General features: G+C 38.9%; 1 protein-coding gene across 2 annotated transcripts in view; it reads right to left on the reverse strand.

Moving 5' to 3' along the window:
- The window catches only part of FHL5 (four and a half LIM domains 5), a 32,128-nt gene that overhangs the window by 11,602 nt on the left and 4,650 nt on the right, over positions 1-15,876 (reverse strand). The window contains exons 2-5 of one of the 2 annotated variants that reach the window (XM_037059744.1): positions 3,148-3,206; positions 2,604-2,774; positions 1,583-1,757; positions 777-946 (exon numbers count right to left, since the gene is read on the reverse strand). In XM_037059744.1, coding sequence (XP_036915639.1) covers positions 777-946; positions 1,583-1,757; positions 2,604-2,762 — 504 coding nt within the window. In that variant the 5' untranslated portion in view covers positions 2,763-2,774; positions 3,148-3,206. The remainder of the gene's footprint in view (positions 1-776; positions 947-1,582; positions 1,758-2,603; positions 2,775-3,147; positions 3,207-15,876) is intronic. The other variant, XM_037059743.1, reaches the window with a different exon arrangement.

The raw sequence follows: 15,876 nt of genomic DNA on the forward strand, positions 1-15,876 counted from the left end.
AGGATTTCTTTGAGAACATCAATATACATGTCTTATGGACTAGAGACAGGTTTTATCAAAGTGCTAGAGTGACTTCCACAAAAAGAAACTTAGAAGGTAAGAAAGAACTAGACAAAGTTTACTTGAAAAATTTTACTTTTTTTTCTATGGGAAAATACGTTTGAACGGGGTATCCAAGTCAGAAGGCCCTGCATGATACTTTCCGGTACTGGAGGGGAGGGAAGCCACTCAGAGCGTCCAGCCTCTTTCTGTCTCATGAATCTCCCTGATGATCCTGCCACTCTCTTGAGCCTACCTCTCTGCTCTCTAGAAACATGACATCTTTAAGCCAAGAAAACATTTGCATTTCTGAGACACAATGTGAGTAAGTAAAACTCTTTTATAATTGGTGCACTTTATCACTCTTCGAGAGAAATCTGTATTTCTCTGAAATTATATGGATTGAAAATTATTTTCTTTGCGATATTTTGTTCACAGAGAGATGTGTGTTCTCTACCAGAATACATGGTATCTAGTATAAAGCAGGGAGTACAACTGGAATATCAAGTCACTTGAGATTTCGGAAGATGAAATCATGTCTGGGTGGAATTTTATGGTGATGAGGAGAGAAGGCCAAGCTCCCAGACATAGGCTGGACACACTGGAATTCACACCAGCATGAACGTATACAGACAGCAATAATATGGTAGCATCAATTCATTTCAAATGTATAATGCAGCTAGAAAAGCAGAGTGATCTGGAAGATTCCATAAGCTTCATTCTCTTCAGACAATTACCTTCTTACAAAAGCTGCAGTAGGGAGCAAACTCCTTCTCAAAACACCGCACACAGTAATTGCCACTGTCTTTGGAGATCAAAGGTTTAGTTCCTATTGGCTGTCGGCAATGCTCACACACAAAGCAGGTTTCATGCCAGTAGTTTCCCTTAAACTCCATTTTGCGGGAACCTGTACCCCAAAAGTAAGAACCTGTTAGTACAAATCAAGCATAACTTTATTTTCTTTTAAGCGAAGATACATCAAATTACTTAAAAATCTATTTTAAAGTTAAGATAATAAACTAATTGCCCTCATAAAAATAATGTTTTGTTCTTTTCCAACACATTTATCTAAAAAAATATACAGCGCTCTGCCACAATGATGGTTGATCCCACTTCCACTGACAACCTTGTGCTCTAAAAGCTACAATTTTGAGATCTGAAAGTATTATAAGTAGGGACTCTGACTTCAAGGCTGCATGTGGTTCACATAAATTAGTTCATGTTATATAGGAACATTAGGAATGCCAGGGAACTGTCTCCTGAGATTGATGATCTACAGTTCTGATCTCCCAAAAAGTCTTTGAATCCCTAATAAGAAAATAAGAGAATCTTGTTCTTTACGTTGCTGTCTATACAGATTGAGAAGAGGATCAAACCAGAGAGAATTAGTGCTGGCCTAAAAGTGTAACATAGATAACAGCAAGAGATAACAACAAAGGTGTTTTTCTCAGAAGCAGGATTTGGTTGCTGGCTGCTATACTCTCCCCACCCTTGGGCTTAGCTCAAAGCGTTGCAGCTTCAGTTAGAGAGCCTTTGATCTTACCAGGCATGATGGTCTTCTTGCAGTGGAAGCACTTGGAGGAGCACTCGTTAGAATAGCACTCCGAGCACAGCAGGCGCTCATCCTTGGCAGCAAAAGGCTTTTCCACCAAAGAGTGATTGCACTTGGCGCAGTTGAAGCATCTTTCGTGCCAGTGCCGGCCTTTGTAACAAAGATCCTTCGAGACAGTGAAGAAGTTAATTAAATGTGTTTGTGATAAAGCAGGCTATTGTATAAGACACAACCAACACTCCTAGGACTCCAGTGCCAGTAGGTTGTGCTGGTAAGCCAAGGGAAAGCTGCTATTGATATTGTAGAGAGGAGACACCCTGGACCATTAAGAGCGACAGCTTGGGCTTTCTGGGTTGGTCACCAAAGACAGATGGAAAATAAATGAACCGTCTCCTCTTTCTTCAAGTTTTCTCTATCTTCCTTTTGCAAACAAGAAAGGTTTTTCATGGAACAATCTTTACTTTTAGATGGACATATCTTATTGGTATTTAGACACTTAACTAAACTAAATCTCAATACCACCTAACTAAAAAAAAAGACAAAAACCAAAAAGATGAGAAATAAGAAAAAAATACAATAATGTGTTTTGTGGGAGGAATGAACTGTACATGTGACAGTATCAGGGCAGGATAGGGGTGACTGAGGCTGATTTGAAATTTAAAAGATATTGATTTTTGAATATGTGCAAATCCAATATCTGTGCATTTATTCATTTATACTCCTGTGATTTCAGAAGCAATGCAACATTTTATCTGTGTAACTTTGGACAGATAACCTCTCTAATATTTAGCACCCTAACCTATCTCTTAAAGTCATTGTGAAGATTAAAATATATGTTATATTTCATAGTGCTGAGCACAGTGCTTGGAACTTGATTGATGGTGAGTCTAAAGATCCTTATACCCCACGGCAGCACAATAGAACACCGACAGTTAACTAAAGGAAAGAGGCCATCCAGAGCTTTTGTCTGCTGTTCATATGCAATAACTCTGCGAACTGAGGTAAGACCTACCTTGGAATCTGATTCAATTGCTTGTTTGCACTCCTCACAATAGTTACAAAAGACACGATCATAACAGGAAAGGCAGTACGGATTGCCGTCCTTTAGCATAAATTTCTTCCCAAGAAGTGACACTGTGCAGTATTGACAGTCAAATTGAGAATTTGTCATTTTGGTTCGATCCTGTGAATAAGAAAATGATTCAACATATATCAAGGCAAATTTTGTTGATTAGAGACATTACAAAACCTCAATATGAGTCCAGCACTGGAATGAATTGATATTTTCTTAAGAGAAAACTCACCAATTTAGGAAAATATGCTGTAGTCATGGTTACACTTGGGGTGACTTAAGAAAGGCTGCTCTCCTGTCCTGGTAGTTCTTTGTGTTTTGCTAACAGAACGCATCAAGCCACCAGCCAGATTGTGAAAACTCTCTTGCATTCATCATTCACTAAACATGGGACTCAGTGAGAATGTGATGTATTGAAATAGAATGATTTCCACTCGGGGATATAATATGAACCGAGGACAGGGATTTCACTGTCATCACTTACTTTCTTGCTGGAGAGTTCTGGAGGTGGAATTCCATGGAAATAGAATAGTCTTTTTCACTCTAGATGTAATAGAAATTATTAATCGAGTACATTGCATTTCCCAGGCCCTTGTTTAATTCCTAAATCTTTATTAGCTACCTAATGATTTGGACACATGCGTCCTAAGATCTTCCTGTACCACATGCTCCCCCTTGAGACATGCTCCCTGCCTGTGACTTTAAATATTTTGTTGACTCCCAAATCTCTAGCTTTAGCCTGTTTATGACTTGCCTCCCGGGCATTTTCATCTAAATGTCCTACACCAAGCTGGCCAAATGGAACTCCTCTGATCGTAGGATTCAGTGCACAGGCCACGTCTGTGTGACTCTAGTTGAACAAATGCCCAAATTGAGAAGTGCAGATAAAGCCATCAATGGTCAGAAGAGCTCTCATGCATATAGGACGAATAACAGCAGCAGCATCTTATAGAATGAAAAGCTGATATGAAATATAATACCAAGGCCAGGGTGGGAATTCCAGTTATTTTGTATGTTTAGAAAAGCCATTACAGAAGAAAATATAGATTTCAGGATGTTTACTTAGACATTGAACATGAGTTTTTCACTGCCATCAAGAGCAGTAGCACTGACTTGCTTCAAAAGTGAGATTTGTCATCTCTTGCTTTACTGAGATGTATTGAGAACTGTGAATGTTTTCTAATTTTCCATCTCAGAATTTTTTTTTAATTTTAGCAAAATCAGAAAATCAATTGCTATGCTGCTTCTTACAGCATTATAAATGCTACTTTTTATTTGCTATATTTGAATTGTATTCCTACACTTTGCCATCTTTGATTTTAATGATGACATTTCCAGCAAAGCGTCTTGCTAGATATACATTGTCACTGATTCTGTGTATAGCAGTTTTGCTATATTGTTCTTCACTAAAAGAGAAAAGACTGTGAATTTGGAACCTGTGAGTCTCTTCACAGGAAATATGAAAATTCAGACTAAAAAGTTCCCAATGGAATATCCCAAAATTATTTGCAAGGAACACTGAATTTTGTGTTTGATTAATTTTGCAGAAATGGCCCTTCCTAGTGAGTGCAAGAACATTTAATGTGTGAATGAGGGATGGGAAACAGGAGGGAACTAGATCTGATTCCCTTGAAAAGTTTTAAAATGCAAGGATTATTTTCATTTACAGCGATCAAGTGTTAGCTCCTAATAGTGAAATAGGGCATATACCTTTAACTTTTATCACTTAAGATAGAAAACTCCACTTTCAGCATGAATATTTATTTAGTTCTAGATATATATAATAGCACTGTAAAGTGTGGCCTGTCAGGACTTGGAAACTCCCAGAGTACTTCCATTTTGTAAGGCTTCTAGTATATTATGAAATGAAGAAATGACCAAAGAATTACAAAATTGATTAAGGGTTTCACATATGTAAGACATGTTTAATTTCTTTGGTCAAATTGTTATTTCTTATACTTCACATGTATATAAAATATTCCTTTACACATATGTGATTTTTCATTTTTAAAAGGCTTTTAAAAATTAGTGGGTGATAAATGAGTAGAAATGAGTCTGTGTTAAGCCATCCTTTCTATGTGTTTGTCAACAGGGGGATAATCCAGATGGTTCTAGCATGTCCAGATACAGATTTTGCATGCTAATTGTGGGCATGAAAACTGTCCTGACAAGGAAGGTTTGGGGTGCTGTGGGCTGATGCAAAGGGTCAGTTGTTGAGGGGGACCATTTGAGAAGCAAGAGAGGGAAGAGGGAGACAAGTTCCCCCCTTGTCTCTCAGTCCTCAATTACCATGAGAATGTGCAGAGCAAGGTTGCAACATACAGGAGCTTCATGCACAGCCATCACACAAACTAAGGACAAGCTGCTGGGTCCTATTACCTTCCTGCTGGAGATTACGAGTTTCAAAACTGAGAGGACCTTTCCTTCTTGTGGTGGCGTTGAAATGTACTAGATATAATGTGGGTATTTTGGTTTCCAATGTATCTATGTGGATGTGTTTTTCAGGAATTTTATTTACTTGAGGGAATTGAAACACCATATATCCTTTATTGTAACTATCAATGATAAGTTAGTACATTGATTCACTTACAGTTTTTTGTTCCCCATGGAGGTGGGTAATGGTAGTACTATGTAAAATCATCACATTGATTACATGTCTTAAAGTAGAGGATATATAGTAAGTGGAATCTAAGATTACTTCTATCTCTAATACTTGATCTATAAATTTTGCTAAATAGATGCAAATGATACCATAGCAACTACTTGTACATATGTCAAAGTGTGCTGTTTTTTTACAGTTTGTTTTTTTGGCTTAATTTTCATCTGGCTATTCACAGTAGCTTCACTCTGCCTGCATAAGGCATCTATGTTCACCCAAAAGTGCTGCATGAGTATTTCAATTGCCCATTCAGGTCTTTCATTGATTCTCTAAAGCAAATTTAATTCTGCTTTTCTTCAGGGAAGACCTTGAAAGAATTTAAATCTAAATGACACAAGCAATATTAAAATGCTCTTGGAAAGTGCTACTACAAAATACAGAAGTCTTTGAAACATTTGATTGATGTACTGAACTTGGGTGGAGACAGGCACTGAACGCAGAATATTTTTTTAATTTTGATGATAGAATTTTATTTTTTGCCTTTTTATCATTTTTATTGTTATTCTATTATGGTTGTCCTAACTTTCCCCCCTTTGCCCTCCTCCATCCACTCTGCTCCCCCACTCCCACAGTCAAGGCAGAATCTTAATTTGAAATGTATTTAATTGAATTTACTTGTGGGCATTTTCCCATTTAGGGTTTTATAATTTGAATTGCTGCTCTGAGGGTAGACAGGGGGTTGATGGCCAGTCAAGAGCATTTTGGAAGCCTCATTGAACAAGGTAGCATATTGCTCTACACTTTATAAAGAGTTGCAGAAACCATTACCATGCACAGTTATATAAATGACATTGTCTCCTAAGGCAACTCTTTCAATCATTCTCTTTTCCGCCTTCCCTGCCTGCACTCTTACACATGTTTATTGGGTACCACACGTCCTATTGATTCCACTTCAGAAGCATCCCTTGAATCTTAATTGAGGCTCTCCTCATATCTTTGATGGAACACATTAAACTGAAGATATTATTAAAGATTTCTTACTCTGTTGAGTGGAACCAAGCACATTTCTACTATGTGACTTCTGTTCTCTGATGATAAGCTCAATATTCACAGGGAATTCCAGAACATCCTCTACAATGTTTAAGAAAAATCTTTCTCAGATTCATCTGCTTATCTCCCTTCCCTGGAAGAAAACCTCCAACAGCTCTTCTTTGATTGTGAAATAGTCTCAACTTCATTACTCAGCATAGACACCCGGTTGCAGCTTTCCTACTTTTCCTGCCATTTCTTTATCCCTTTCTCAACCTTGCACTGTGTGGCACACTCACACACCCCACCTGCTTTAGCCACTTCTCATGGCTTCCTATTCTTCAAATTCATTGTGTTCTTTTATGCCTTTGGGCCTTCGCACATGCCTTCTTTTTTCTCTAATGCCCTCCTCCTTCTTGTCCACTGACTCCACCTCATGGTTTTCCTCATTAACCGAAGTCTAGTGAGAAATCCTTCTCAGTAACTTTCTCACATCTCTCGGGACAGAGTAGCTGCTCTGATTATGTCTATTTTTCTTGTGCTGTGTTTTGTATCAGTTGTTTTGCCCTCGTGTGTTTCTCTCTCACTAGTCAGTTCCTCAAGAGTAAGGATATCACTTATGTCATCTGAGTGTCTCAGGTCTGAGCCCAGCAGGGCCTCAGAATATGCCCTGTGACTGAAGAAATGAATGGAGAACTTCCAGTTCTCTAAGGGCTTAGAGTCCAATGTGAGCATCAATGAAATCACACACAAAGAGAATTAGATCATTAGAATAAAGGGTAAAGGCTCAGGCATAAAAGAGGTAAGACTTTGTATGCTACGTGTTTACTTGAGTAGTGAATTAATTTATGTCTATTATATCTGTGGCAGATTGGGAATAAAGGTTAGAGAACAGAGGGTGAAGCCTAAGGGCTTGTCCTTGGCAAGGAGGATTCTTGTACTTCCCCGGTGACGACAGTTGAAGATGACAGCTAGACTGTCTTTGAATACCAGCTGAGGGGAATATCAAAGAGACAGCAGAAGTAGATCCTTAATCTGTAGACATTATTAAAGAGTCTTTTCTAAACTAGTGGCACAAATAAGCTTTCACCAACAGTTTTCTGACTGTTTGATCACACACTTCAATTCTCCGTTGGAAGCTGTACCAAGCTTTCTAGGTCTGTGCAGATGACATTTTGAGACAAACTGTGTCCTTCGCAAGATGGCAAGGTCTATGTCTCCTGAGATCTATGCTATTAGCTGAAGGGTTGTTTCACTGAATCTGCCAAAATTTAGGGCAGTTAAGATATATAAAAAATGTGTCAGGTCAGTGTGGACAAGGCCAGATGAGAGAAGTACATGTTCTGTAGCAGAAAATTTAAAATTCACATATTTAAAAATATATAAAAGAACTAAGACAACTAGTAAAGAAGTTCTCCTTTTATTTCTTTTCCTGGTCCTGAGGGTGGAGTTGAGCAGGCCCATGTGTATTCCTCATCTATTGTTTGCTCGGAACCTAAGATAACATACTGAGAAATACTGGGTTAGAAGTCAGACACTGTAGATTGCTCTACCGGTTGCTTTAGCACTAGTTGGTGCCTGACCTAGTCAGTGTTATGGCAACCATTTAACCTTTCTGTCCCTCACTTTTCTTAACTATGAAATGAGAACAATATCAGCTGCTATGATCCCACTCTAGGCTCGAGTGTGATGCAAGAATTGGAAAGTCATGGGCACTTGACTTTTCGTGTACTTGACTTGATGGAACATACACATTAATGGGAACTTCAGTTCCCATTTTCCAGGAGGAGGATATTCTTCTCCCCCCTCCAAAATGACATTTACAAAACCCAACAAACAATGTTAAAAATAACTAAAGCCATAACTTTAGGCCATCAATCAAAAATACCCTAAAACGAGCACTATAGAATTGTAGTGGAATGTTCAATATTAGTCTCTAGGGTGTATTCACAAACACTGCTTGTTGGAAGCTGAAGGTCTAGTGCAGAGAGGTCAGATGTAAGTTCTCCTGAGAACTGATGAACTATTCTCCCATGAAACAGAAACAGCTGACTAGAGCTTTCCGTGTGGTTAACTTGTTCTGTAGATACTAACAAAGAAACAAAGTGCTTTGTATGATTTTTCTTGGAGAGATTACATTCAGAATTATGTAATTTTGGCAGCTGCTACTGAAGTAGATATAGTTCATGGTCATGTATCAGTATAACCATATATGTAGATTTAATACCATCCTTGTTTTTTTTCCACACTGGAATATAAGAAAATTTGCAAGGCAAAAAAGAGTATTGTTTTTTAAGATGAAGCTGGATTATTTAGTGCTCTGTCTATCCAGATCCAAACTTTCTACGTTTAAACTCATTACTAGGCTTTCTCCTACAGTTTTGACGCTAAAGGGACCACAGTCATTTCAGTAGGTATAAGCTGAGTCTTTCCTTCTACTCCTTGAAAGTTTGCAGTTATTTCTATACAAGGTGTTCTAGAAGAGCAAATCTAGTTTTTAAGTTGTCTCAGGATCTTTTCAAGGTCCTGTTTGAGGTTCTGATTTAGTGTTAGGATTTGGTACATACAAGGAGTGAAATAAAATAGATAATTTATCCAAAACGATTCAGCATAGGGCCAGCTCATGGTGGGGGCAAGGAAAGTGTTTCCTGTGTGTGAATCTTCCAAATCAACTCCATTTCCGGGAGGCGGAGTCTAGGAGGTCACTGCAGATCTAACGTGGTTATCAAAATATTTCCTCTGCCACTAGATTCTTGGAAAATTCAGTAAGTGCTCTATGGAATTTCTCAAAGATAGTAATTGTATAATATCTTTGCTTGTTTTTGGTCTTCCTTTCTATTTGAAAATCACCTTATTGATCATGCTCCTTAACTACAATACTATCACTATCTGAACACTAGTAGTTATTTTCTTTTTTTAAAGATTTTATTTATTTATTTTTAGACAAGGGAGGAAAGAACAGAGGGAGAGAAACATCAATGTCTGGTTGCCTATAACACATCCCCGACCAGAGATCTGGCCTGCAACCCAGGCATGTACCCTGACTGGGAATTGAACCAGCAACCCTTTGGTTTGCAGGCCAACACTCAATCAAGTGAGTCACACCAGCCAGGGCCCTAGTAGTTGTTTTCTTAACTGTGGAGAGGGAGCTTCATGAATCCATCTGTGTAGCCCTGTTTCTGCCCACTTTCCCTTGTGTCTAATAACAAATGGAAGGTTATTCGGCAAAAAGCATGATCTGTCATTGTATAAACTGAGTCTACTGAGGAAGGATGGTAACCTATGCCACATCTATAATCCATACTAATCAGCTGAATAACTCCACAGGGCCAGGTATTTGAGTGCACAGCATTATGTGAAAAATATGCTGTCCAGGTGAGTATTCTAGGGGGGTATACCTCATCAGAGAGAAAAGACAATGTGTTTTGTAAATTTTTTTCATTGTTGAGTTCCATGTGCTTTGATATGAGGAACTATACATTGATCACTGTAATCACCGTATTTTACTTTTGAATTTCCTTTCATAATGTGTGATGAGAAAACTCAATCCTTAATTAATTTACCCTAAAAGGATGACAAACATATTCAAACAGTGGCTTGCAGGTTAGATTAATAACCATGGATCCAGGAATTTAGAGGAATTGCTCCAATCTCCATGGCACAGTCGACTTACCTTACCCCTACATAATCGCTTCGTACTATAGGAGAATCAAGGAAAAATTATGTGCTAGAATTTTCTTTTAAACAAATACATTTTTAAAATATTTTATTTATTTATTTTTAGAGAGAGGGAAAGGGAAGGGGAAAGAGTGGGAGCGAAACATCAATGTGTGGTTGCCTCCCATGTGTCCCCTACTGGGGACCTGGCCCGCAACTCAGGCACATGCCCTGACTGGGAATTGAACCGGCGACCCTTTGCTTTACAGGCCTGTGCTCAATCCCCTGAGCTACACCAGTCAGGGCTAAACAAATACATTTTAAATATAAGAAACAAATTATTTCCATTCTGATGATATATAGATTATATTAGAAACTCTCTGATAAAATAAAGAGTGGGCTTTATTTGGAAGGTGACCAATATAAAATGATAGATGTATTCTTTATCTGATGGAATCTATCAAACAGTTTTTTAAATCCACAACTTACCTAATGACAACTCCAGTTAAACAAATTAGTTAAGAAGATCTTTCCACCATCCAACTAAGAGCAATAAATAAGATTTCACAATCAATCATAATCATAATCACAAAAATCATAAAGAATTATAATTCTTTCCTGAGAATAAGCCAAGTCCAACCATGTAATGTACTAGCTTTCATCTATTCTGGCATTAATGGGCATTAGAGGTTCTGTTTGCTTATGATCTTCTTCAAATTCACAAAACACAATAATGAAAGAAGAGCTCATTTCTGGGCTTTCTGAATTAAGACGAGTCTTGTCAAATTCTATTTCACCTCTGGCTTAAAGCTTGAAACGTTTTTGAATTTTAAGGTATCCGAGGGCACATTTATAAGTTGTATTATGATATGTTTAATGAAAGCCTTTGAGTTTCTCTTAGATATTTTTTATACTGTACCTTATATTACAAATATTTGGGGAAGGTGTTGTATTCCTTAGAATCATAATGAAAGCTCAGTAAGAGCAACCGAGAGTGCCTTGTTCCTGTACTCAGTTGAAGTCTAAAAGTGTCCAGCACTTACTGGGTGATCTTGGAAAATGTCTCATATAAAACTGATGATAATTTTTAAGGAATTTCTACTTCAATTGAAAGTGATGATGGCTCAAGATCAAGAAAATAAGCAGAGGCACGTAGAATCAGAATTTCCTTTTGGGAGGCATCATTATGAGTCCCTAGGTAACTAGAAACCCTCTAGGTAAGCATTCTGTCCTCTATGTCTAGAGAGGATGATCCAGATTTTTCTTCTTCCCCTTGGAACTGGTGGATAACAAGAATCCTTTCTCTTTGCAAGTTGACCAGCAGTGTTGGAGATAGATGCAGATATGCTGTAGGTATTTGCTATTCATCTCTTTTGGACCTCTCTACTCTGGTCATTACAGACTTGAGACACCATCTGAGCCTGTAGAGTGCTGGGGAGGAGAGGGCGAGACCTCTGATAGGAGTGCTCTCTGCCAGGGGTCAAGGGGCAAACCCAGGCACTTCTGTGAGGTGCAGCAGCTTGACACTAAGGGCTGGTCATGAGGTATATGTACCCCTTGCCATATACATGCAATTTCTAATCAGCCTCCAAATTCTTAAATCCCAGTTGACCATTTGCATGGTTTTTGGGGACGGGTCATAGTCACACTTTATAAAACCACTCCATTATCAATATTCCACTAGACATTTTGGCAGCATCTAAATACATATACTGTAAAACAAAATAAAACAAAACCATGATATTTATATTCTGCCTTGCAAGGTGGAATATTGTAAATTAAAGTCATACCTCAGTATTTGTTGGCTTCAGAACTCACCAAACCCTGTACTCATCTCATTTTAATGGGAAGTAAATGTTTTAGTACTATGTTACTCTGTCCTTTCTCGGGGCTCATGGTGCTAGAATTTGTGTGAGTCATGATGCTGCCCTTCAAGAGAAAACGCTTCATTGATTGGTGCTCTTTGGTTTGGGCACTCGTCATGAGTTTTGGAACAAATTAACAACGAGTACTGAGGTACCGCTGTAATTTATCCTAATAATGCCATAACATTTGGTACTGATCAGTTAAACTTGGCTTCTCCTTAACTGACTTTGAACTTGAAAATGCCTGGAGTCCTTTTTGCACAGTATGACAGGAAGGGACAGGGAAGGTAGTGAAATGTACTTTTCACTGTCTAGCCTTTTGTACCTTTTGAATTTTGCCCCAAATGCATGAGTGACTTATTTTAAAAATTAAATGAAATGAACTCAAATCAAAAGACCAAATTTATTTTTCCTGAATCTTTTGTTCTTGATAGTAGCACATAAGAACTAGAAGAGATATATCAGTTTCAACTTCTCATTTTACAGAGATTGCAACTCAAGTCTCGAGAGGGTATCAATCAACTAATATTTTTTTCCTGAAAAATTCAGAAAAGTAGAATATAGCTTGTAAATAAAATTTTGTAAATACTTACAATACCCACATTGCTAATCGGAAGAAATTTTACCAAGCTTCTTTTTAGACTAGATTTCTAGTTAGTTACAAGTGACCTATTTAGGACCAGACTGTTAAATAGAAATGAGATTTTCTCTAAGATCAGCAAAATTGGATGCTGATCCACTTAAAGAATCTTATATTTACTACAGTTTTGAACAATTTGTTCCTCAGCTTTGCTCTGTGTGACCTCATTTTCTCAAGGAGAAGACAAGAATTGACTTCTAATCTACAATACATTGTGGCACAACCAGTCTTTTCTGTAATAAGTTACTTAAAAATTAAACTTTAATTATTAGGATACAGAAGATGAGAGCAAGGAAGTACAAGGAGGAACACAGGAGAGGAGACTTGTAGGGAAAACCAGGAAGAAATCCTCTGTGAACATGGGAAGATATTGAAAGCACGCTTGTGACCCAGGCCCATTGTCACAGAATCACTAAATCTAGGAGCTGGGAGGGACTGATGAAATTCTCTTGCTTATTTCTCTCATCTAACAAGTGAGAAAAACTGAAGTTTAGAAAGGCAAACTGAGTTTGTTTTTAAGCTAATGAAGTAGTGAAAAATCTTCAATTGGAATTTATATTTCCAGGCTCATTGGAGCATTTTTGTGGATGCTGTTTTCATACATAAATGGGCAAAAAACTTGTATGGAATGACAGCTTGGGTTCCCGCTGTGAGTTTTCAAAAAAAGAAAAAGATTGAAACCCTTTCCTTATTTGTAAGGAAATGCATTCCAGGTTTTAATTTCAGACCAAATAACCACCAGTTCTTCCGTGCCTACAGCCAGGATGACACTGCCGATGAAAAGTGACCCAATTAAGCCTCACGAGCAGGGATGCGTCCCCTGCAACGTTCACAGTAACTCAATTTCCACTGGTTTTTGTTTATTGGCGCTATTACTGGTTTACTGTGGAGCAGGGGAGCAAAGCCCAACACCACATTTGGCTTCATTTTCTTGATCCGCACCTAAAAATGAGGTAGTGATCTGTGTGCCTGTGTGGCATGTGTATTTGTGTGGGTGTGAGTATGTGTGACTACATGTGATGAGTGGTGTTGGGGCGGGCGCAGGGCAGTGTTTGGGTTGGGGTTTGAGTGGAAGTTTTCCAAGTATTTATGCCTGAAGCAACATAATCATTTTCATACCAGAAGGTGATTTGAAAAGATTCAAGGCATAACTGTATCCTGTACTTTGGTGATAACACATCAATATTTACTAGCTACTTTCTTGACAGTTTAAAATTTGTCGGTGATAGAAGGGGTCACCATTTAAAGCATCGCATGGTGATATTCAAAACCAGGTTTAATTTAATTTTTATCTGTTCCTAGTCTCAGACAAAGCTGATTCTCAGCATCCATCAAAGGACCATGATTCTAGCCAGAGAACTCGCAGCCTTCTCTGGGCAGTTGTGTGTTTAGAGCTTTGGAAAATTGCATGTTGCTCTCAGGTTGTTTATGCTAATTCACTGTTTAAAGGAAAGGGAAGAAATCTGTTGTCATTCCCTTGGAAACCAAGTGTTCACAGTATAAAATGACAAATATTGGTTATGTTTTAGTGTTATTTTCATTTTCCCCTCCAGCATCGCCCGGCATGTGGATTTTTAAGGCAGGCGAACGCGCCACAGCAACAGGAGCAGAGACCTTTCTTGCCTCATTCAGGGCTGTGTCCCTGTAGCAAACTCGTGTTGAATGAGAGCAGGAAGGGAAAAAGTCAGACGTTTGGTGATAGGATATTAAAGGTTTAGAGCTGAATAGCCACTTCCTTCCCATTTTATAAATGGAAGCCAACCCAAAGTCTTCAAATGACTTGTCTTCGAATCACACTACTTTCTGTGACCCTCATACTCCAAGCTTTTAGCATAGCATGTCAGACCTTCCACAATCTGGCACCGGTCTTGGTCTGGCTATTTTTTACTTTTAAACCCAACAGTATAGAGCAGCTGGCTCTCTAGACACAGTGCGCTTTAGCCTGTCGGTTTCACAAAGAACGGGTGAATGCCAGCTTTGGGCCATCCACGGAACTCATCAGTGAGACCCATTCTCTGCCCACGAAAAGGTTCGGTGCTCACACAGGAGAGAGACTCACAAATAATATCTTTACTCCATCATTCTTTCACCAGATGAGGACCCTGGCTGTGAGTTCTCATGGCCCTTGGTACTTTAAGGCACAGAATGATTAGCCGTGATAATCCTTCTGCTCAACAGTAAGCTTCCAGCAAGACAGATGCTATGTCACCAGTGCACTGCGGGTGTCTAGCGTACCACTAGCATGTGACGAGCACTTAGTACATATTGAGGATGGAAGGAAGCAAGGGAAGAAAAGGGAGAGGACATGTGGAAATGCTTGAGCCTACACACAGGGTACACGGGAAATTTTAGGACATTTCTAGAAAATTTCAGATAAAGCTTCTTCTGGAGCTATAATCTAAAGAAAAGTTAGTCTCTAGGAAAAGGTGAAGGGAGGATGCTAAGTAGTAAGGTGTCCACAGACTTGTGGCGGTAGAGAAACAGCATGCCGGGGGGTGAGGGCCACAGCCAGAGAGCACTGTATTGCATCTGAGGGGCCACACCTGGAGGGCAGAATTTTGTTCATGTATGGAAGATGGAAAGGTCACACATGAAACAAAATGGCTTTACATGTTGGAGCTTTAAAAACTTAACTACCCATTGCCGTGTTCTTCCTGGCCAGCTGCAGAGCACACTGTCACGCTGTGAAAGTAGGTCAGTGACATGCTGTCAGCTAAAAACTCTTACTTGGCATTTCAACAAATTAAATTTGTAAGAAAGCAGGAATTTTTTGAATAAAAGTTCATATGAAATAGCCCTGGCTGGTATGACTCAGTGGATTGAGCACGGGCCTGCAAACCAAAGGGTCGTGGTTTGATTCCCAGTCAGAGCACATGCCTGGGTTGCAGGCCAGTTCCCAGCATGGGATGCAGGAGAAGCAACCATACACTGACATTTCTCTCCCTCTCTCCTTCCTCTCCTCTCTAAAGATAAATAAATAAAATCTTTTTAAAAAGTTCATATGAAATATCAAGAGAACACTGTAAAGTATATGATTGTCTACCATTGTGCTGAACACTTGAAACTGGTAAAAATAATACTGAGTGTAGGCTGCAATTGAAAAAAAATAAAAAGAACTTAAAAATAATTAAAAAAATTATAACTAAGAAAAAACTATATGAGAGAACCTCTCATTCCTCCAGATTTGTACATTTGTCATTTCAATTTTTTCTCTCTTCTGAAAGTATTGGGATATAATGTCCCTCTCTGGGGCACACTGATTCTACTACACTGAAGGAGGGGTAAGTAACTGGGCAGTTGGACCCTCTCAGGTGTAATCCGCTCTCACTCCACCTCACTGTGGGCTACCTCCAGGGAGGGGGCCCCAACTCTGCCCACCCCTGGAGGGAGCCCACTGAGCCGCCGGCCCCACTGGGGGCCCTG

Source organism: Sturnira hondurensis, unplaced genomic scaffold (genome assembly GCF_014824575.4).
Source record: "Sturnira hondurensis isolate 20B ecotype Veracruz unplaced genomic scaffold, ASM1482457v3 Scaffold0011291, whole genome shotgun sequence".
NCBI lineage: Eukaryota > Metazoa > Chordata > Mammalia > Chiroptera > Phyllostomidae > Sturnira > Sturnira hondurensis.